Source organism: Poeciliopsis prolifica, unplaced genomic scaffold (genome assembly GCF_027474105.1).
Source record: "Poeciliopsis prolifica strain line A6 unplaced genomic scaffold, Auburn_PproV2 SCAFFOLD012, whole genome shotgun sequence".
Taxonomy (NCBI): domain Eukaryota; kingdom Metazoa; phylum Chordata; class Actinopteri; order Cyprinodontiformes; family Poeciliidae; genus Poeciliopsis; species Poeciliopsis prolifica.
Window position 1 is genome coordinate 8,355,819 of NW_026562387.1, and position 21,165 is coordinate 8,376,983.

At 39.2% G+C, this 21,165-nt stretch overlaps 3 protein-coding genes across 3 annotated transcripts; 2 read left to right on the forward strand and 1 right to left on the reverse strand.

Annotated features, from left to right (window-relative positions):
- The first annotated feature begins 4,142 nt into the window (after positions 1 to 4,142).
- si:dkey-12l12.1 (uncharacterized) lies at positions 4,143 to 9,037 on the forward strand. Its single transcript, XM_055037508.1, has 6 exons — positions 4,143 to 4,352; positions 5,679 to 5,726; positions 7,306 to 7,416; positions 7,992 to 8,111; positions 8,342 to 8,422; positions 8,505 to 9,037. The coding sequence occupies exons 1-6, from the start codon at positions 4,230 to 4,232 to the stop codon at positions 8,565 to 8,567; spliced, it is 546 nt and encodes a 181-aa protein (XP_054893483.1). The 5' UTR covers positions 4,143 to 4,229; the 3' UTR covers positions 8,568 to 9,037.
- An 8,037-nt stretch (positions 9,038 to 17,074) lies between these two features.
- Positions 17,075 to 17,884, reverse strand: LOC129364695 (sperm-associated antigen 16 protein-like). The gene has a single exon (XM_055037506.1). It carries the CDS (start codon positions 17,815 to 17,817, stop codon positions 17,101 to 17,103), a length of 717 nt encoding a protein of 238 aa, XP_054893481.1. The 5' UTR covers positions 17,818 to 17,884; the 3' UTR covers positions 17,075 to 17,100.
- Positions 17,885 to 17,888: 4 nt separating this feature from the next.
- Positions 17,889 to 20,945, forward strand: ndufb4 (NADH:ubiquinone oxidoreductase subunit B4). Its single transcript, XM_055037509.1, has 3 exons — positions 17,889 to 18,102; positions 19,647 to 19,790; positions 20,792 to 20,945. Exons 1-3 carry the CDS (start codon positions 17,926 to 17,928, stop codon positions 20,852 to 20,854), a joined length of 384 nt encoding a protein of 127 aa, XP_054893484.1. The 5' UTR covers positions 17,889 to 17,925; the 3' UTR covers positions 20,855 to 20,945.
- Positions 20,946 to 21,165: the final 220 nt, after the last annotated feature.

Sequence of the window (21,165 nt, forward strand, 5' to 3'; positions counted from 1 at the left end):
GATGAGTTGCAGCTTTAAATATTAATTCAGTTTAGTTAAAATAATGCCAGTTCACAACAAGCGTCTATTTCGGAAAACCAAAAATACGAATGCCGAGTCATGCAGTTTAAGCAATGATTATAACAAATCCTAAGGAGCTGAGAGTACAAACAAATATCATCTCTTATTATTCTGTTATCTAGCAATCAGGAATAATTTTAATGCATAATCATGGTATACCAAAGGTGACTAATATCTGAGTTTTATTTGTTCTTGGGGGGTTTTCTCTCTGCAGCTCCCACCTCTCTGAAATCCCATCAAAACTACAGAGTCTTTGCACTTTTGAAGGGAATTTTTATAGCCCCACCCTAACGGGAAATTCTTTTCACAAACCTCAAATCTTGTGTGTGTTGCTTTGTTTTAAGACAGTCTGTTTGCAGAGTGAAGGTCAAAGTTACATCATAATCAGAAACATCCTACTCGATGAGTCATGTCTGCTGATCCTGATGTTGTTTCACATGTCAAATCTCCTTTTCCCACATTCAGGCTGCCAGCGAGACACATTCTTTACTCTCATGCCACACATAAACCCATTTCCACCAGTATTTATGTTCAGTCTACCTGTCTTCTCACCCTCCAACGTGGGGCAAAGCTGGAAAAAGAAGTGTTTTCTCCTGAGGTCAGAGGCTGTTACCCGTAGAGCATCATCTTCAGACATACTGACAGCAGCTAAAAGCAGAGAGGTTGACAGATGACAGTTCCCATAGGGAAGCAGAAAAAAGTGGTTCCGCATAGCAATTTTTGGAGGGTTAACTCCCTCAGATGCTCCAAAAAAAAGTATACTTTCAACTTGAAAGTATTGAGTGAATGAGAGGGATTTGGAGAGTGAAATATCCCTCCCTGCTGTGATCACTCCCTCCCTTTTTTTCTTCACGGCCGCATTCCGGTTTATGTGGGTCTAATGTAAACTTATAACCTTGGTAACCAGATTTTAACATGTTTTCCAGGACCTCCTAAAACTAAGCACAAACTGTGTTTCCAGCGAGTGGGACGAGAGGCCTGGGTTGTCCGGTGTAACGGCTGACGTGTTTGTCCTCTCGTGGGCTTGGCTGCCGTCTGAGGCAGCGTTCTCTCCTTCGAGATCATTTTTCACTCTTCCCTCTCCCTCGCCTCCGGACCAAACATCACCCTCCATCGATTCACCTCATTAGCCCGCAGCTGTCCACACGGTGGTCTCTCTGTGTCCCGTGGGAAACGTGTGCAGCAACACCTTTAAATGCTGCCCAGTCCAGAAAATAAGGGAGTTTGAGGTTGGGAGCTGAGATACAAGATGAATAATGACGTTTCACTTTCGCCGCTTCAGCCCTGACTCACTGCGTTCACAGTCTTTTCCCGCAATGTTTTGGAGAGAGACAGCAACCTTGCAGAAGACAGAAGTAGTAAGTCAACTTTGGCCGGAAATTAAACTTGTTTAATTTCCACAGTTTGAACAGAGAAATGAGGCGTCCTCTCAGTCTTGAAGGCCTTTTATTGGATTTCATTTTATACTTGTTTGTCTTCCTGACTCCCACTCGTTCTCTCAATCTTGTCATGCACCTCAACACGGGGTGCTTTAATAGACAACTTGCCCCATCAGGAGATGCATTCATCATGGTTAAACACACCCACAGATGTACACTAACGCTGACAACGCTCGCTTTCCAGATGATGAAAACCATGAATTTGAGCTTAAATGTAACCCAGGCTCTCTTTTCCAGTCCATTTCAAAAACTTCACAACCCCAGAAAGCATGCAAGTGTTCTTCGTAATTTCTAACTGCTTCTGACAGAAATAATTTATCAACATTTGCCAGTGTTCATTCAGCTGTAGTCTGCAAGCTGAAAGATAAACTGACAGCGCTGATAGCTGGTGGTATATATCAGATTTGACTGCCGAAGAGTAATTTCTTCTTCTTTTTTTTTTCCTGAATGCTTAAAAGACTCTGATATGTTCCAATAGGCTTGAAGAATTGCATAAACATTAAATGATTAAGCTGTTCTGTGCCAGGAGACAAATTCATCGTATCACCATTTTATACAAGGTGATCACTAAAGTGGAGAGGTATTCCAAAGGCATTTACTTTTATGTGTGGATGTTGATGGCGTGAGCCGCTTCATTGGACTCGCTGCACTGCCACCAATTGGGCAAGCATGGGAACTTCTCCAGACACTTCTTCAAACACACATGGACACCAGTCAGACAGAAATGTTGACGCCGTGGTGATATCTTAGCAGTTCTGGTTCACGTGTGATGATGATTTCAAGCAGATTTGGGAATATTATAAAAAATATATACTCTGAAATTTTAATTGGCTATAAATTAGAGCTGACATCACAATTGAAAATAAAATTGTGTGCATTTAAGTCAGGAATTTGTTATTATGCATTTTATTTGTAAGTGGAAGTTCGATTTTTATTTTCCCTTCAGAAATACAATCAGAATGCCACCTGAATTTAAAACCCCAGCTGGGAAAGTTAGAAGTCGACTAGGAGCTTTGAGTCCAAAATGGTTTCCATCCGTAAAAATGGATGGAAATCATCCATTTTGTTCTGTAAAATTGTATTTGCAGAACATTTAGCTGAACTTTTTATTGCACACATAGTATTTACAGCCTTAATTTGAGAACCTTTAATGTATTACAGCATAAATTGACATACATAAAAGCAATCAGCTGCATGTCAACTTGCAAAAAAACCACGCTCAACTTGGTTGTGGCATCTTTCCCAGATCCAAACTTTGGCGACTGAGTTAAATAAAACAAAACATAATTGTAAGCAGAAATTACAACGGGAATGCTGCATTATTACCAAAACGGCCAATCACAATGTCATTTTTCACATTTCATGAATTCGAAGTATGAAGAAACTTTTTCACAAATAAATATCTTGCTGTTCTATGTGCACTACTAGTTATATGAGATATAAGCAATCACCATATACAATATTTACATTTTTTTTTTTTTTTCCAGTGGCAGCCATATTGGATGGTGAATTCATTTTCACAAGCCCCTGAAATCTCAGGAGGGGTTCTTGTATTTTCAACTGAGAACCTGTAAAACCCCATCTAGTAATGATAGAATGCATTACTATAGTCAATGAATATCCCTAGAGAAATATTAACAACACTAAGATGTGATGTAGTCATGGGTTCCATTACTCTTTCATGTCCTTTAGTAACTTGGGGTGGGGATGCTTCTAAGTCTGATTTATTGACCTGTCCTTTTAACATGTATTTGAGTGACACTATTCTAGGGTGATGTTACTTTTACCTATGTGCAGATTCTACTCTGGTTGTGTTCATGTTTTCACCAAACATACAGATAAACAGACTCACATGGTTTATGATGAAAAACCTTATCTGGACTTAAGCTTGCTTGTTTTGTGCAAATACATACATATTATATTTGGACAATACAAGTAATTTCTACAGTTCAAAAATACAAATCTCACCTAACTTAGGTGTTGATTTCAAGAGCTTTATGTTTTTAAGAATCGATATTTAGAACTCGATTTTCGAATCCAGTTCTAAATCAATTCAATCGATTTCATTTTTCTATGCCTGATTAAGTCACAAAAAAGAAAACAGGTAAAAAAGGTAGACAGCAAATATGTCTTACTCTTGTTTGAGGTATTCTTTTGAGATAACTTTTAATTACTTCAGAACAAAAGTTTTTAAAGTAATGCTCTTTTTTATTTAAACCAGTTGTTTATAACATTTAAACATAATCTCATCTTAAAAAATTCTTAACTTTCTTTATAATGCTGCATTTTCATTTTATTTTATATATATATTTTTTTGCAGACCTAATAAACAGCATGTAAAGTTTTACCAAAGGAAGCTTGCTCTCTTACTTTTCTTAAGTACACAGGCATTCACACACATGTTGTCGGCAGCTGTATTGCCGACATAAGTGGAAAATGGTCTTCATATATAACTTTTTTTCTCTCTCTCCGGGTTTGGGTAGAGGGCTTATTGAGGGAAACAACCTTTAAAAGAAAAAGAGGCCCCCCTCAGGATGTCTAACATGTTTCTGCCGGGCCACAGTCCGCTGGCTGGCGCGGTGCACATGCTTGTGGTAGGCTGTTTGTCTGTGCGAAGCTGGCATGGCCTCCCAGTTCCCCCTGCATCTGTTCTCCATTAGACGAGCCGAGAGTATAAAGCAGGCAGCTGACAGGGGCTGGGAGCTAGTCTAGTTCCTGCCTGGCTGGATCATGGGGTTTAGCGTGTGGCTGTGCGTTCTGTGCCTGCAGGCGAGCCTGCTGTCGCACGCCCTGGACTGCTCAGAGGGAAGCCAGGGAGAGCTGTGCGCTGCTGGACAGACCGCAGACAGACAGGTAAGTGACGCACTTTAATGGATCTGATAGTTAGGGAAGGGCAAAGTGTTCATCATGTGTCAGTCACCGTCTGTGCTGCTCAGACACTGCCGGGGTAAGTGCTGCCAATACCAGTCTATTAAAACGTTGTGTAGAGAAAAAGACATAATAACTAACCTCGGGTCAAGCAAGACTGAGACAGAAGTTGTGATGTAGTAAAAACTTGCGTTGATAAGTTGTTTTCTAGATTGTGATGCATTATTTTTATGTCCTTTCATTTTGTATATTTTCCCATGAAATGTTGAAAACATATTAAAATCATTGCAAAGAACTGTATATTTTTGTTGCTTACTAAGACCTATGAAGACCTGTCATTTTACAAGCTTTGTTTTTCTGTTTATAAACTGATGTAATCGTTAAATCCTTCATGTGTATATTTGTAAAGCAATATTTCTAAGTTTGTTTGCATTTTTGGTTTAAATACCTACACAGATTTTGGTCCTTTTCCCTCAGACATACTGTGGTCAGTGTTTACACTGTCGCTCGGCCAGACCAAACCAGTAACTCTGCTGGAATGTAACTTCTTCCACTTAGACTCTTATGGTCTAACCCTGACCTGTGGAGACGTATAATTTTTTTCATTCTAACAGAAACAAAGTCTCATTGTAATGGTTTTTACAGTCACAGTGCCACCACACCAAAATACATACCCATCTGTGGAACAAAATCATCCGGCTCCCCTGTTCTTTGGCTTTTCATGTGGCTGCCAGCTGTGAGACTTTAGACTGGCATTTAGCTTGTTTTTCCTCTGAGATGGTCCTCGTGTTCTGTCCAAAGTAATCACCCTCATCTGGTCAAAAGATCTGACAGCTGCAAAAAAAAAAATGGAGAGTCTCATCCGAAAAAGTTTGCGCCATATGTGCTCTTTATGCAGCAGTTATTTGTAATGTAATTACAGCATGCACACAATTATAAGCTTCAGTTGTGGTGAGGACTAACTAATACCAGCAGCAGTATCTTTTTGCGCAGGCTATATTTACAGCATTTGGCTTAGTTTACTTGTGTTTTGCCCTTTCCTGCCAAAATAATATGCACTTTGACATGAGAGCTGCACATTAAATCCAGAATTTATGGGATTTACCGAGAGTAACTGTATTTATTCAAACAGCAGAGAGATATATGCGTAGTGCCAGGTTTTGATGAGTAATATCCAAATGAACTTCAAAGACAAACATCACATTTTAGTGTGGAATTACTGTTTATTCTGAATTAAATTGAGTCTGATTTTGCGTTTAAATTATACACTGCGAATGCATTTTGACTCTGACTTCATTTTTTTTTTCTCAGCATGATGACAAAAGGCAGCAGAGAGGGCCACACTTACCTGAGCAGCTGGTATGTGCAAACATCCACACTTTTGTTCCATTTAAACCCCCAAATGTTTGTGTGGCCGTCAGTTTTTGCCAAGTCAGTTCATACAAAAATAGAAATAATGTCAAGGAAAACAATGAACACAAAGCAGAGTGGTGCTGAAAAGTTTGAGAGTCGTTTTAAATGTCTTGTATTTCTGTGGAAACAACATGATGCTCAGGGATGCCAGAAAGGGTCATCTCTGTGCTGCGTTTGATTGATCTCCGAAATCGGAGATGGGATCTGTGACATAGAGGATGAGCTGAGCGTACGTCCTGGTGGAAGGTTGGATGCCACTGTGATTTTATGTGTTCTGCTGCACACATAAAATGCAATTTTCTACATTTTATGTGTGCAGCAGAAACTTTGGACACTAATTTCAGGGTTGTTTGGACACGTCCAGATTCCTGAGTTGAAACTCAGAGCTCATTGGGAGTTCTTGTTTTTCCTACTGGGAGTAGGAAAAATCCAACTTCCAAGTGTGAAAATAACTCAGCATAAAAACTGAGTTTCTCACAATAACTGGTTCACATTACAAACCAAATAAGTTGGTGGTTTCTTTTCTTTAAATATAATTCTTGATTTTAGTCAAACCATGTTGCTACCACCATGCTTTGCAGACTGTATTAGGTTTTGTGTCTTACATTTTTACATATTTTTTTTTATTCACACTTGCAGCATGAATGCATTACTGTTTAGTGTTGCGCTAACAGTGGCCACATAAACACCACCATGAACCAATAAGTTATTTATTCTATCCACGTAATAAAATGCCTTGTCACTACTGAGAATATTACGCACTTTCCTGCTCCTTCTTTATCAAATATTTAATGTCACACATTTCAGTAATTTAAACTATGAACAAAATGTCTGATAGTGGATCAGGGGAGTCTTATTGGTATGTGGTTTGATCGTTTGCTGCATCAACCTTACCAACTTTCCCATGTTCGCTGTCTCTAAACAAATGAATACATACATTTATCACTGTTAGTAAATGGCGACATTCTTCTGTGTTAGAAAAAATAAAAGTCTTACAAGATTCAAAATGATCTTTGAGCCTGAATCACAATAATGCAAGAAATTCCCCATAAAAGCAATAAAGTTATGCGTGTTCATAACTTCTACCGCCAAACTGCAGCGGTCGTCAAAATGGAGATTAATGGGAAAAGCTGCAGGCAATTTAAATAGAATTCAAATTATTAGGATTTTTTTTTTTGACAACTAAATGTCCTCTTTGTGGAGAGTAAAACCTGTTGTTTCTTACAGTGACTGGCCATATATTAGGAAGATGGTTGGATCAATAGCAATGATTTATCCTGAGAAAATCAATGCAGTGAACAGTGAGAGTGCAAACATTATTAATTTAGCTAAATCCTAAAATCGACTCCAAGCGAATGAAAATTAATTTAAGGTGAGGCGGGGTGAAGAAAGCCAGGGCAGAAACAAACTGGGGCTCAGCGGACCCCAGCGGGATAAAGGACTTGATTTTTAGCACCCAGAGAGGCATGCAGGCGTTGTTGTTTCCCTCTGTGGTTTGTGGTTGTGACTGTCTCGTCCTTCCTAGGATTTGTTCAGACGTAAGAGGCAGCTGGAGCGGAGGGGCCCCACCCACCTGAGTCACCACAACCTACCAGGAGCCGTCTCGGTCAAGGGCTTCCCTAACACTCTGATCCAGGTGAGCCGCTTCTCGTAGCCACCCAGAAATCAGGCCAAACCGGGTCCAGGGGTGGGGAGGGGATAACAAGTTCAAAGCTAACTATATAACTCAACCCAAATTTTAAATCATATTGGATCATTTGAAGATGCTCACTGACAGTTTTTACACGAGAAAAAGATAAACTCTGAACCCTTCATCACGCATAAGTCGCTTTTTTTGTTACATTTTGCATTTCATTTTACCAGTTAAAATCTGTGCATTATATTTATCCCCACACCCTCATAAAAAAAATTATATGAGCAAAAACTGGTAGTCATGGCCCAAAACACTTGCAGCTGTGAACTCTGACTGTACATAGATTTTATTACGGGAGGCAATTGAATAACGATTATTCACTGCTTTTTGTTGCTCTGTCCCAAAAGACCCAAAAGAGAGCTACATGTTTATAGCTGTAAAATGCAAAAGCTGTTATAAGGGAGCATCGGTATTAGGAACCCTGCAGTGTCTGTGTGTGTGTGAGAGAGAGAGAAAGAGAGAGAGAGAGAGTTTGTGCATTACTGTCTATATAATTCCTGTGTCAATGTTTTCCTTAGGCTGACAGGTCGAGGAGACACTTGCCTCAAACTGTGCTGAATAAGAAGAAGAACAAGCGTAAACACCGCCCAGGCTCCTTCTCCCTCCTTAGCAACGACAAGACAGCCAACCCCCTACAGGTGGGTTTCCATGGCAAACCAGAGGCAGCGGAGGAACAGCTGGTCCATACAGACATGATGTGATAAGGCTGCATTGCTCTGTTTCACTGGACGGGCTCAATGTTCTACATCTGAGGAGTTTGTTTTTGTGAAACCCAGCCGACCCAATTTGCCGCCTACGAGCAGAAATGATGTCAAAGCCGATAAAATGTCAACAACTAACGCAGATGCATGTCTGGGAACGCTTTCAGGTGACCAGAGTGAGGAGACAGGTGAAGCTTGACCCTCCCAAGAGGGGAAAGTCGGGTCGTTCTGGCGCGTTCTCAGTCCTGGTGAGTCATCACTTACATTCATCTTAGCGCTGGAGCGCAATATCTGATCGGTGTTTAAATGACAGTTCCCTGTGCTCTGCAGGGAGACCCTCAGATTGATGGACAGAGCGACGGACAGAGCGACGGGCCTGAAAGGACCGTGTAAGACATCAAGTGCTGCAGGATGGGAATGCGAATCGTAACGAAGGATGCGCACAGTCCAACTAAATGGGAAATGTTTTGCATTATAGAAGAGAAAGGCTATGAAAATCTAACATTCGCATTAAAGCCCTAACTGTTCTTATTTAGTTTCTCATCAGGTAATTTTTAAGTGTCTATCATAATTATTTTACTGGGAAGCTGGCTTACACTAATCAGAGCTACTCTATTGTATATTCAGTTCTATTCTTTGTGTCTGCATGTTATATTAAGAGATCTTGTAGTACTATTTTACTTTGCCATTTTTCTGTCACATATTTAATCACATCTAAGTGTTTGAAGTATATTTTTGCACAACTCTTTTATTTTTTTTTTTTTTTGGTAGTTTTTCCTTGCTGTCATATCAGGTTCCAGTAAACTTAAACGGAGAGTTATAATTAACAAGTCTTTATTAATTAAACATTTTGTACACTTTTATTAAGTGATTTTCTTGCTCTTCACTCTAAAATAAGTTACTTTTTCTTTTTCTTTCTGTGATTTAACAGACGTTTCAGGCATACTGAATGGCTTGCACTGATGGCAGCGGGGTGCGCCCAACAGGGGCTTACAAGAGACCCTCCAATCCGTTCAAATTACTGCAGCCAAAGGCAAAAGGCTTCCATGTAAGAGAGAGAGAGAGAAAAAAAATTTAAATCAAGTCCAGACCATCTGTTGCAGGACCTGGACTGTTTAAAAAAAAATCTAGTGCCATTTTAATTATTTTTGGCCAGAAATGGAAATGCAGTTTAGTCTAGATAGAAAGATTACTTTCAGCATTAGACATGGGAAAATATGTGCTCAGAATGAGATCTTTGTGGACTGCTATGAGGTTCGGGCTTATGTGGAAAAACCACCTGTGCATCGCTGCGACGAATGCAGGATTGAAGAACAGAGCTTACCCTGTTTTAATTTCTGGGAAAACAACGTAAGCCGTCCAAGGGTTTACTTTGAACAATTTTTCTTGTCTTGTTAAACATACATTGCTTGATTTTTGCTTTTGCTATGTCTCCACCAGTTTCCCAAGTATTTGTTCATTGTTCGGAATAGGTCAGGCTAGCGATCCAATTTAGTCAGGCTGGAGAAATAACATCTTTGAAAGTCACATTTCCACATGTTCTCAAACGTGTTTAGGTCTGGACATGACTGCTTCCAACTTGCTTCCCATTATAGCTCTGCCTGTATGTTGAGGGCTTTTACTCTGGAAGAAGGAGAAACTCTGCATCATTCTCAAGTCTGCCACCTCCACCATTCCTCACTTTGGGGTTAATGTGTTCAAGATGATGTGTAATGTCAAGATTTTACCATATGAAATGTTGTACATGTTGGCTAAAAAGTTACATTTTGGACAAATCTGACCAGAAAATCTTTATCGAACACTTCTTTCACCTTTTCTGTGGAGCTTTGCAACTCCTCCACTGCCACTACGGGCTTCATTTCTTCTTCTCTGATTACTTTGTCAGTTAAATTTACGGCAGGGTCTTTATAAGGTTTGCAATCTTTCCATACTCTTTCTGTCTTTTGGATGATGGACTGAAAAGTGCTCCGTGAAACTATCTTAATGTTGTTTCACTGCACATTTCTTTCAATATCTCCACAACTTCGTTCACGACCAATCAGTTGAGTTCCTTGATCTTCAAGTTGTTAAAAAGATCAAATAGCAAAAATATGCTTGAAAAACGCCATTTAACTAAATGAGTTTAAAAGACTATGGAGTGACTAATTCACTCCTCATTTTCTGATCAAAGCCTCTACCCTCGCTGATGTGAGATGAGGAGTGCTCATGATCCCATTTTTGTGCTTTTTCCAGGCACAGACAAAATCACAACAAAAAAAAGTGCTATTTATAAACCTGGCATTTTCCCCTAAAGCACATAATTGGTGCAAAACATGCTTCAGCAGCTCGCTCTGGGAGAAAATAGACAAGCATAAAGCCCTGATGTTGTCATTCAGTTATCACGCAGCCTGAATTAGCAGGATGTGATCAGTCTCAGTCATCCTGGCGACAATCCATCATGGGAAATGGAAATCTGATTTCTCTGACTCACTGATGGAAATAAAAAAAAAGGAGACCTTACTAGGAGGATGAGAGACACGCGCTTGTAGTTTTCAACAATAAAAAGCCATCCAGGTATTCCTTGACTGCGTTTGTAAGTAAAAGTGGACCCAACACCTCGCTTAAAGCCGTTGGTAATCCTCAGAGTATGTAAAAATAGATTTAAACGGTTCCTGAGTATTTGTTTTTGCAAATCTTTGAATCTAAGCGTGAGTCTGAGGATGTCAACAAGTGTGTCCAAAGCAAGACTGCGGCTGTTGTTGTGCACTGCGGTGTTGTAATGGTGTGTGGCTTTGTTTCCGCTCTGCTTTGGCTCAAATCTTTCTCTCCGGAGCAAAATTGATCACAGTGATGACTGACCGAATAATCTGGAAGCTATTAATCTGGAGGTCTGTGGTAGGAAGTGATGCAGGCGGGGGTGGCATCTCAGACTTTCCCATAAAAGCCCAGTCAGGTTCATGTGTAGTTAGTGGCTTTTGCAGTCAATTTCACCAAACCCTAGAAGCCACGCTATAAGTGATAGTTTCACTTTGACCATCTCATCCTGAACAACACGCAATGTGGGAAAACTTAGTGATAAACATGTTTGATGAGAGCAGCAGGGATAAATTTGTCCTTCTAGAAAACTTTGAGATTTATCACACTTTTGATCGAGTCTTTGATCATGACAATGAAGAATATGTACACCACAAATAATTATTAAAAACCTAAGCAATTTTATAGCTCCAATGATATTTTTAGTACAAAAGAGACAATGAGGTAAGGAATATTATCTGTGGATCAAACTTGACTGTGAAATTGAGTGAAAATGTATTTTATTGACACAGCTTATTGAGAACTTAGCTGTTACATTATTTGAGGGATAAATAAATGGAACAACTAAATAGACTAATCCTATAAAAATCTTACATCATTGTGAATAGATTGTGTCACACTCAGGGTTCAGGGTAGAAGGTTTCCTACAAACCTTGATCTAAACTCAAACATGGCTGCATTTATCAGCCACAATAATGGCTGATAAGTAGTCAACATTTCAGTTACTCTTCAGTTTGTATCTCATTAAAGGTTTTTCATACATAAACGCATCTTTATGTACATCCTGCTTTAGTCTTTGACTGCAACATGCACTGTCATTACCCAAATTGTAAACATGGCACTTTCCCTTTAAGTAATTTTAATTAAATCAAAAATAAATGTCCAAATTACTTATCTTCCACATGTGCTTATTCCTTATATATTACAACAAATTTGCTTCATGTTTAGGTTGTAAATAACTGAAGCTAAAATTTCCTCAGAGTACAACCACTAGAGGCATCCCAGGGACCACCAGTATGACATTTGAATTCAGAAATGCTCGAGATGTATTTGTGTCGCAGAAGTAGATAAGTAAAATTGTTAAGGCTGTACATAATAAAATAAATATGAATAAAATTTAGAATAACAAAGAGTAACATTCTTATAATCTGCAACAGTACTTCCTGTCATCATTAAAACATGAACAGCAAAAAAGTAAAGTATTAGTAGATAACATGAAATTTGCAAAAACTGAAATAAACAACTGATGAGAGATAACATATACTTTAATCTTCAACTAAAAGCCATACTTAACAGATGTGTCTTTAATTTGCTTTCCAAAATTTAAGCCAGTCTTTAAAAATCAGCGTGTATGTTGCCTCATATGTTGCCTTTCATCAGACAAGCTGCACTCCCACATCAGAGCCGAAAAACTTTGATGAGCACAAAATAAGAACGGCTGAGAGAAATGAAAATAAGTAAGTCAGTGTATTTATCCCAAAAATATGTGTTGGTTCAATTTATCCACCTGTAAAGGTTTAAAATTAAACATGGTGTCAGATTTCCCCTGAGCTGTGATTCCAGTGTGAATGGAAGTTGAAATGAGGTACTTCCCCTCTCAATATTCCTGAAGTGCTTCTCATCTGACCTCAGACTGTAGCCTCCCTTTCAGGCTGATCGTGGCTCCTTGTGGACATGTCCTGCCACCTCCCATTAGATCACAAACGGGGCGTTGGCTGTCGCCCCCGTGGTCGTGTCACTCTGAGCAGCTCTCTCTGAAATCTGTCAAAACATCCTGTCTCAGTGGTCCCACTCTGTTACATCGCTCTCACTACAATGAGGAAAGAAGAAAATAGTATGAGCTGTACATTAAAATTTACCTTAAAGTAAAATAAAAATTCAAAAACTATAGACAGGTGAAAATATAAATAAATATATATATGTGCATATATATATTAAAGAATGCTGTTATAATAATAATAAATCCAGTGAGAAAAAACAATTGCAAAACAAAACCTGTGTTTGAGATCAAAAGGAAGAAGTAAAAACAAAACAAATATATTAAAATAGTGTAGTGATTTATGGTTAGACTGACACTACCGAGTCAGTCGGTTTGTTTCACAATATGTGGCCCCGATAGCTGAAGGCTACAGAAACGAGCTGAAAACTCACATATTTCTGCATTCTGAGAACGCAGTGCTCTCTTGGGACGATGGGGAAGTGTTTAAAAAATGATGAAGGCTGGTCTTTGACAGATTTGTAGGTGAAAGGATAAATTTTGAATTCAACTGTGCAGGGGGCCGGCGCAGAGATTTTAATAGAGGAGAAATATGGCATATTTTGCTCGTCCTTATCTGCACTCCAGCTGCAATAACTTGAATGAGTTGAAGTTTTCGTAAAGAACTTTTGGATCATCCAGATAACCTCATTTATTTAGGCAAGTTTTAAGCTTTATTGTGAAACATAGCGCTTCAGGTTTTTGTATTGTTGCGTAAGTTGGAAGAAAGCCGGAAGTAAGACTTGGGGGCCGGGGATTTATGTTGGGTGATGGAAATATGTTAGTCAAAAGTATTTACCCACAGCTAAACCTGAAGCCAAGACTGTACCATGAACTGAAACTGAGACTAGTGGTATGTTAATATAATGTTCTTGAGGGTCAGAAACAATCATTGCTGTTTCTGACACATTCATTGTGTTTTTGGAAAATAGCGTCACAGACTGACAAAGCTTTCTCACCAGCATGCAAATATCAAAACTTGGGATTGATGCAACTTCAACGCACCAGTTAAAAAGTATCAGCTCAAGCACTGAACCATGGGGAACTCCATCTAGCAGTTATTTTTATTTTGTACAACAAAAAGTTTTATGACATTGTTCAATATATCTTCAACACTGTTACGTCACAGTTTTCAAATACATTGAAACAGTTTTGATCATTGAACAGTTTTGATCATTGAACAGTTTTGATCGCAATATATTCGCAAGCTTCGATAAGGGTGTGGCTGAAATTGGTCATTTTTTAAAGGACTGAGCACAGATTGTATTTAACAAAGTGACGGACATATTTCCTACCTCTGTAGATGTTTTGCCAATTTTTGATTTTCTTTCGGCCTAAAACAACTAGACTTAAAAAACTTGATTGTGTTGTCGAACAATTACTTTGTCTCTGACAATTACTTTCATCGCCCAACGTGAGACAGTAATATGGGAACTATTTTTTGTTGGCAATCTTCAAAGTTGTTCTTATCCTTGACATCACACAGACAGATAATGGATGTAGCCTGTGGTGAGCGGAGCCGAATAAAATTTGCAGGATTTTGTCAGTTTTGTCTCTGAGCAGTATTTCTCTGGAGCTCACCTTGAAAATGATTGATGTCTCTGAATAACAACTACATCCACAGTGTCCTGCATACATTATCAAAGCAGAAAATGCAACACAGTTAAACTCACTGCCCCCGTATCCGTAGCAAAACTGACTTGTTTGAAGATGGGTGCTCACTGGCATAGTAAAATGACTGCATACATAAAGACTGGGAAATGAAAGGAGATAATTAGCGGAGGTTACAATGTACAGCCTGCATAGATGGGATTCAAGGTAGAAACGTGCACCAAGGCAGGGACGTTTCCTACATCTGCATGAGCCTGAGCCAAGGTTGAGGAGAAAAAGTGCTTCCTTGTTCTCCCTTCCCTTCAGACTGACAAAAAGGTCACCGCAAGCTTTGAAGTGGACAGAGCTGTCAGGGGAGGGAAGCCGAGAGGAACACGCAGGGAGTCGGGCGGGCGGGAGATGAATTGCAATCAGACTGCAGCCTTCGAAGATGGAGCCGCAAAGCACATCGTACTGGTACACATTAGGTCACTGTCTATGAGCAACCACTTCAGTGAACTTCGAGTAGAGAAGTAGCTGTAATATGTGGTTGGAAAAAGTAACTGGTTTGTCCTTTTTGAGTCAGTCTTGCGTGCGCTCATTTGAAAAAAATAAATAAATAGCAACCAAAGCAACACAAAATAACCTCAGATTATAGAGCATGATTAAGTCTGACGGAGGGACACGGAATGGAGATAGGAATCACATGGGGCTTTTTCGTTCCCTTATCTCTTAGACAGAGTAACATCCCCATCTCTGTTATCTGACAAAGAGTTTGCACAATACCTGCAGCAACAATAACTGTCTGTCAGAATCACAGATAAAGAACTAAACACCCATCCTCTGCAGAGAAGACATACAAGGTGAGGAGAATGAAAAGTATGAGGATAAACCACACAGTGATTAATGCTCCCAAAGCTCAAAAACTCTCCATAGTTCAGCTTCCCGACCGTGAGGTTGAAGAGGACCAGCCGGGGCAGAAACACATTAACGTTTCATTTTCTGATCCTAAATCTGTCCCTGGAAGGGACTGTAGTCTCACATTGAATTTTATTTCAGAGTCATAAATAGCTGTTACAGGGCAGCAGAGCAGGCTGGCACTTTGGCGTTCCCGAGAGGACAATAAATCATTTGGTCATACATACTGCAGCGGTGCCCCAATCCCAGGATCAAAGAGTTTCCTCTGCATCTCTGCACCACTCCGCTTCCCAAGAATGAAGCTCAAAATTAGAGCGGTGCAAGAGCTGAGAGAGAACATGCACTGCTTTGTGTTTTGAATGATCATCGGTTTGTCAGTTTAGCATTCATCCCGCAGACAGGTTCTAGGGGGCCTTAGAAAAATATTCTTCTCCCTGCACATTCGCCCCCATTATAAATGAAGACGTCATTGTATTATTTTAAAATTTCTACAGTAAATCAAAGCAAAGTACTGCATCATTATGAAATGAAAGAAGAAATTACACAAATATACATCTGAAAGGTTAAGTGTCTGTTTGTATTAAGACCCAAAGTATATCAAAGTATCACAGTCCAGCCAAAGTCCAGAACTAAATCTGATTGAGGATCTATGGCAAGACTTGAAAGTGGATATTCACAGACTCTCAACTTGAGCTTGAGAAATCTAGCAAGAAACAATGGACAAAATATTTTGTCTGTAGATGTGTGAAGCAGGCAGAGCCACACCTCATAAGACTGCACCTGCAATAAAAAGTGATTAATTGATGTATTAGTTCAAGTCGGCTAAGATTTTCTTTTTTACTGAAAACTGCATCCTTTTTTTACATCACAGCGACACTTGTTTCCACATGTCAGTGACATAAGAACTCAAAAAAATGTATTGAAGTTTGTGGTTGTAATGATAAAGTGTGAAAACATCAGATGTCGTAACGTGTTTTAACTTTACAATTATTTATCTTAAACGGATATTTAAAAAAAAAAAGGTTTAGGTTGATTGAGTCTCGCTATGTCCGACATATTATCAGGACTATAGCCAAACAACAGCACACTGATGGAAATACTAGAAATACCTGGTCCTCCTGCAGGGAGGAGAATAATACACCAACACGTTTAACATTCTCATAACAAATTCATAAACCTCTCAGAGTAATTTAGATCTATTTTTGCAATATTAGCTGAAAAGTATTTGTGCTCTGCGGGGTATAATAAGCCTGCTTATGTCTACTCAGAGCCACACAGTCTTATAGGCATCAGTGATGTGGGAGAAATCACATTTGAAATCTGCATGTACTCTCTTTCTGCTGCTAGTTCTTCTGAATGGGTTTTCCACTGTGTAAAACATGCAGAGCTTGATGTGGACCGCCCTCTTGTGGTTAAAAGCAGAACTTATAAACTTGGAAAAAACGAGACAAAATATATTTGTGAAAAATAAAAAAAAAAGATGGACACAGTTGCAAAAAATCAAAAACGTTAGTTTTTTTTAAAGCAAAAGTTAGCTTTTTATTTTGTCAAAACTTTGTTCCCTCTAATTGTGTCAGTTCTTTCTCTTTTTTTGTTAATGATTTAAAATCTTCATGTTAAGATTTAAGAGGCCATTCATACTTACTTTCCTTTATGATAAACTGTTTGATACATTTCCTAGTAATTGTCATTACTGCTATGCAGGTTTTTTAAAGATTCTAGTTAATTTAAAACAAGGTTGTTGTAGCATGACTCGTCTTATAATTACCTTTATTGTATATTCTGTATTTGAAAACAACGGCTTTATGCCATCTATCCAAAAAGAAAAAAATCAAAAAAGAAATAAAGCACATTGTTATGACGTTAGATTTAATTCAATGAACCATTGTTTCCATTGGTCTGAGATGAGGAGGCGTCCAGTCGGGCAGCCTGATGGTCCCCTTGCAGCAGCGCTTTGTCCCTCTCCAACGCCACCTGCACGACCTGCTTTGACATCGCCTGGTATTTGTCACTCATCCTCTTTACTTCAGGCTGGTAGCCCTCACACTGCACTTTCAGCTTTTGCATGTCCCCGATGAGTTTGTTGTTCTCTCTGACCAGCCGTTGATGCTCCAACCAGTGGGCATCTTTGGCTCTCTTGGCTCTCTGCAGGGCCTCGGCCGCGACGGCGGCCGCCTGCCTGTACTCCTCCTTCTCCCGCCACGCACTCTTCAGCTCTCCGGCCAATTGCTCGCTCTCGGTGTACACCTTCGGGATCAGGTCGATCTCCTTCGCATCCACTTCTCCGTTCTGCAGCAGCTCAGACCATTCCGCTTCGAAACACGCCAAAGTCCCCGTCATGCCGTGTTGGAAAAGGAAATTCAGCAAAAAGTCGAACACAGAAAGCTGCTGTTCAGAGGTGCTGGGCCTCCGATTAATCGAAGCGACCGCCTCTGCTCGCTCCTGGATGGCTTTCTCTGTCGCTTCCAAGTCTTCTTCGTGTCCTCCTTTTACGTCCTGACCATTTTTAAGAGCTTCCGCACACTTCATGGCATCTCCAACCGCCGTTGTAGTTTGTAGTTTTCCAGTTTTCTCAGGAGAGTTCATCCTTTCGCTTGAAGGTAGCGAAAAAAGTTAGTTTTGACCGTTGTCGTGGTTACGACGCGAGACTAGCAACGCGAGATTTCACGTACTCTCGTCTGTCACCAAACAATCATGGCGGACTACCGAGAGGCGCCCTTGGCGACTCGGCCAAAAACACTGGACCCAAATGAATATTTCAATCTTTCTCCGAATTACAGGCGCGCAGAGGAGGAGCGGGCAGCACTGCGGGCCAACCTAAAGAGGCAGTACCAGCTGCAGCTGAACAACCCGCACAGGACTGAGCTCATTGTAAGTGGCTAAGTTAGCATATTAGCAACCAAAGTCACCCCTGATTTAAGGAGAGCTAAATGCTACTGACGGTTAAATGTTATCACTGAACCTGAACAAAAAGTGCTCAGCATCGAGTATTTGTTAATTTTGTATTTATTTCCTATTGCTATATGTGATTATAAAGGCAGCTCTAGCGATTATATGTGAATGTTGAAGTTTTCCAAGTAACGTCAAGCTAGCCATAATAATTCAGACGGCCGTTGTTAGAAAAGAAGGTATACAGCATGAGCAGAGATAAATAAAGACATTTTCAGTGGGTTTATATGGGTTATTTAACTATTGTCATTTCCTCTTATGTGTCATAAACAGCCACGTGTAATGGGAAAAGAACGAGATCCATAAATTAACTTAAAGCTGCAGTATATAACTTTCTTTCTAAATAACGTTTTTTGTTTTTTATTCAGTCTGAAGAAAAGCACTGCTCTCGACCGAGTCCAACCAATCAGAGCCTAAATGAAGCTCTAAGCCACATGTGTCAAACTCCAGTCCTCCAGAGCTGCTGTCCTGCAGTTTTTAGATGTGCCACAGTTACAAAAAATTTGACTATATCTAACTATTACAGGAAACTGTTTTATCCGCTCTCATTGATGGTGATGCGAATTACCCTCCGCATACATGACATTCTCTGTTAGCTACAGCAACATAGCAGAGATGAAGTGGGGGAGAATGATGAGCAGCAACATGTGGTACTGTGATTGGCAGCATTAAGACCCGCCTCCTAGCTCTGATTGTTTTTTTTTTTTTTTTCTAGTTAGCACCAGGCAAAGGTAAAGAGGCTTGGTATTTTTCACAGATTATCGCTCTCATACCATCCTGTCATAACAACAAATTTTGCTGTCCGGTAAATTTTCCCAAAAGTTTTTGCAATAAATGATGATGTTGTTTTGAGACTGTTTTCTGTTAATATAATGGTGATGGCTAGATAATGCAAGGACAGCGTCATCGTCAAATATCAATAAACTTTAAATTCTAATGAACATCTAATACTGAAAAGAGCTATTAAATATAAAAAATTGATAAACAAAGCAAAAGCAACCCCTTAAGAGGGGTTCCAATCATTTATTTCCTGTGTGTAAATTGGGAAAAGAATGTTAAGTATCTTAGCTGAAAATGTTCTTGGACTGTAATTGTTTAGAATGAGTTGGGTTTCTTTTTTTTTTTTTACTTTTAGCTATTAAAGAAAGTTTACTCTGAGTTTTTATGTGTTGAGTACAATTTTTCTTTCAGCAGAAATAAAACAGGCCTTGAAAATAGTTGAAGTTGGCATAAAACAATTCTTTTTTTCACACAGTAATATATTAAAAGAACAAACTTTTGATTCAAAATCATTCATGAAATGAGCCCATGATTCAGACTACTTCCATGCATGTTCAAAAAATACTTTTATTACAATTCATTACCAGTTAAACAGTTGTTCACTAAATACATGACTAAGTAAATCCTAATCTGATGTTTCTTTACACATAATTAACTGAAATATCATTGCAAATGTCTGCTTGTAGGAAGACCCTGCCCTGACAAGGTGGGTGTATGCACGAGCCAATCCCTACCCTCACTTCAGACCCACAAAGAAGACGTCTCTGCTTGGTGCAATGTTTGGAGTGATGCCTCTGTTTGCCCTCTACTACATCTTCAAAACAAACAGGGTATGAGACAAGGGGCCCTTCTGCCTTCTCTTTGCTTTACATTTTATGGACAAGTTTACCCATGAACCTAAGTGTCTAATGTTTACTAGAAATTAACATAATCTGCATCATTCTTTAAGGCTAATTGCTTCATTTAAATATTGTACATATAAATGTAGTAATTGGTTTAATTTATAATTCATTTCATTAACACCATTGTTTTTACCATATTATTTATTTTAAAAATTGTAAAATATAATTTACATCAATTCCTAAAATAAAAACGCTATATATGCATGAATAAAAGATGTATTTATGCCATATGTTAAACAAAAATATTGAGTTTACAGTAAGGAATAAAGTAACTTGGACACTATATAAAGATGAAGTATTTGTGCTGTGCAAATGATATTTGCTGTTGATATTTCTCAGCATTTAATTATGTTTACTTGCCATGTTACTGTACCAGTTCGGTTGTCTTTGTTGGCATGAGACCTCGTTGTGTATGTTACAGTACTAAGAACGTCTGACTAATCAAATCCATCATCCTGACAGTTGATATGAACTCTGCTGCCTACGTACCTTTTGTAGAATTTGAGTTTTTAGAAAGGAGTTACATTTTCAGACCAACTAAAAAGTGATGAGAATCGATGTTCCTTTTGAGACACAGATAGAATTACATTCAAAATAAATGCGTAGCTTGAAATCTCCCCGCTTCCATTTCTCTCCCCATTGTCATGGAGATTTACCCCGTAAATCGTAGTCAATTGGAAGTTCCAGCGAAAATCTGCTGCCGTTGTCTCACTGTGCTGGAGCCATCATGCTCGCTTCTTTCCCCTCTTCTCTGCTGGGTGGAGGGGGGAAAAGAAAACTGCTTTGAAATCACAAAATGCTCACTCATAAAGCACATCGTTGAGAAAATGTCCAGAAGGTGAAGGGGTGAAGTGGGGCGGGGGAATAATGTGTCTTTGTTGCTATGGAGATTGTACCAGCCAGTCATCTGTTTGTCGTCTGTTTTACAGGATAACAAGGAGGAGAAGATTAAGGCCGGAGCCGTCGATCGCAGGTTCTGTTTATCGTCATGAGCTTCAGTACAGAAAGCTCTTCCTGTGATATCCCAGAAATGTTGTGTGTAATCATAATAAAAATAAATAAATTAAATGTCATTGTTCAACAGTTATGTGGCTTTGATTTCAAAGAAGAAATGGGGTCGTGAAAAGTAAAAAAAAAAAAAAAAAAGAGTCAAAAAGCAAGACTGCTGATTAGCAGTTACATTAATAGAGCTGTTTATCAGCAGTATTGTCTAATTTATAGAATAATAAGTAACCTGTAACAATAAGGGAAGGTGATATTTTTTTGTTAAACGCATTTTTGCTGGATGCCCATTCTTCTGCAT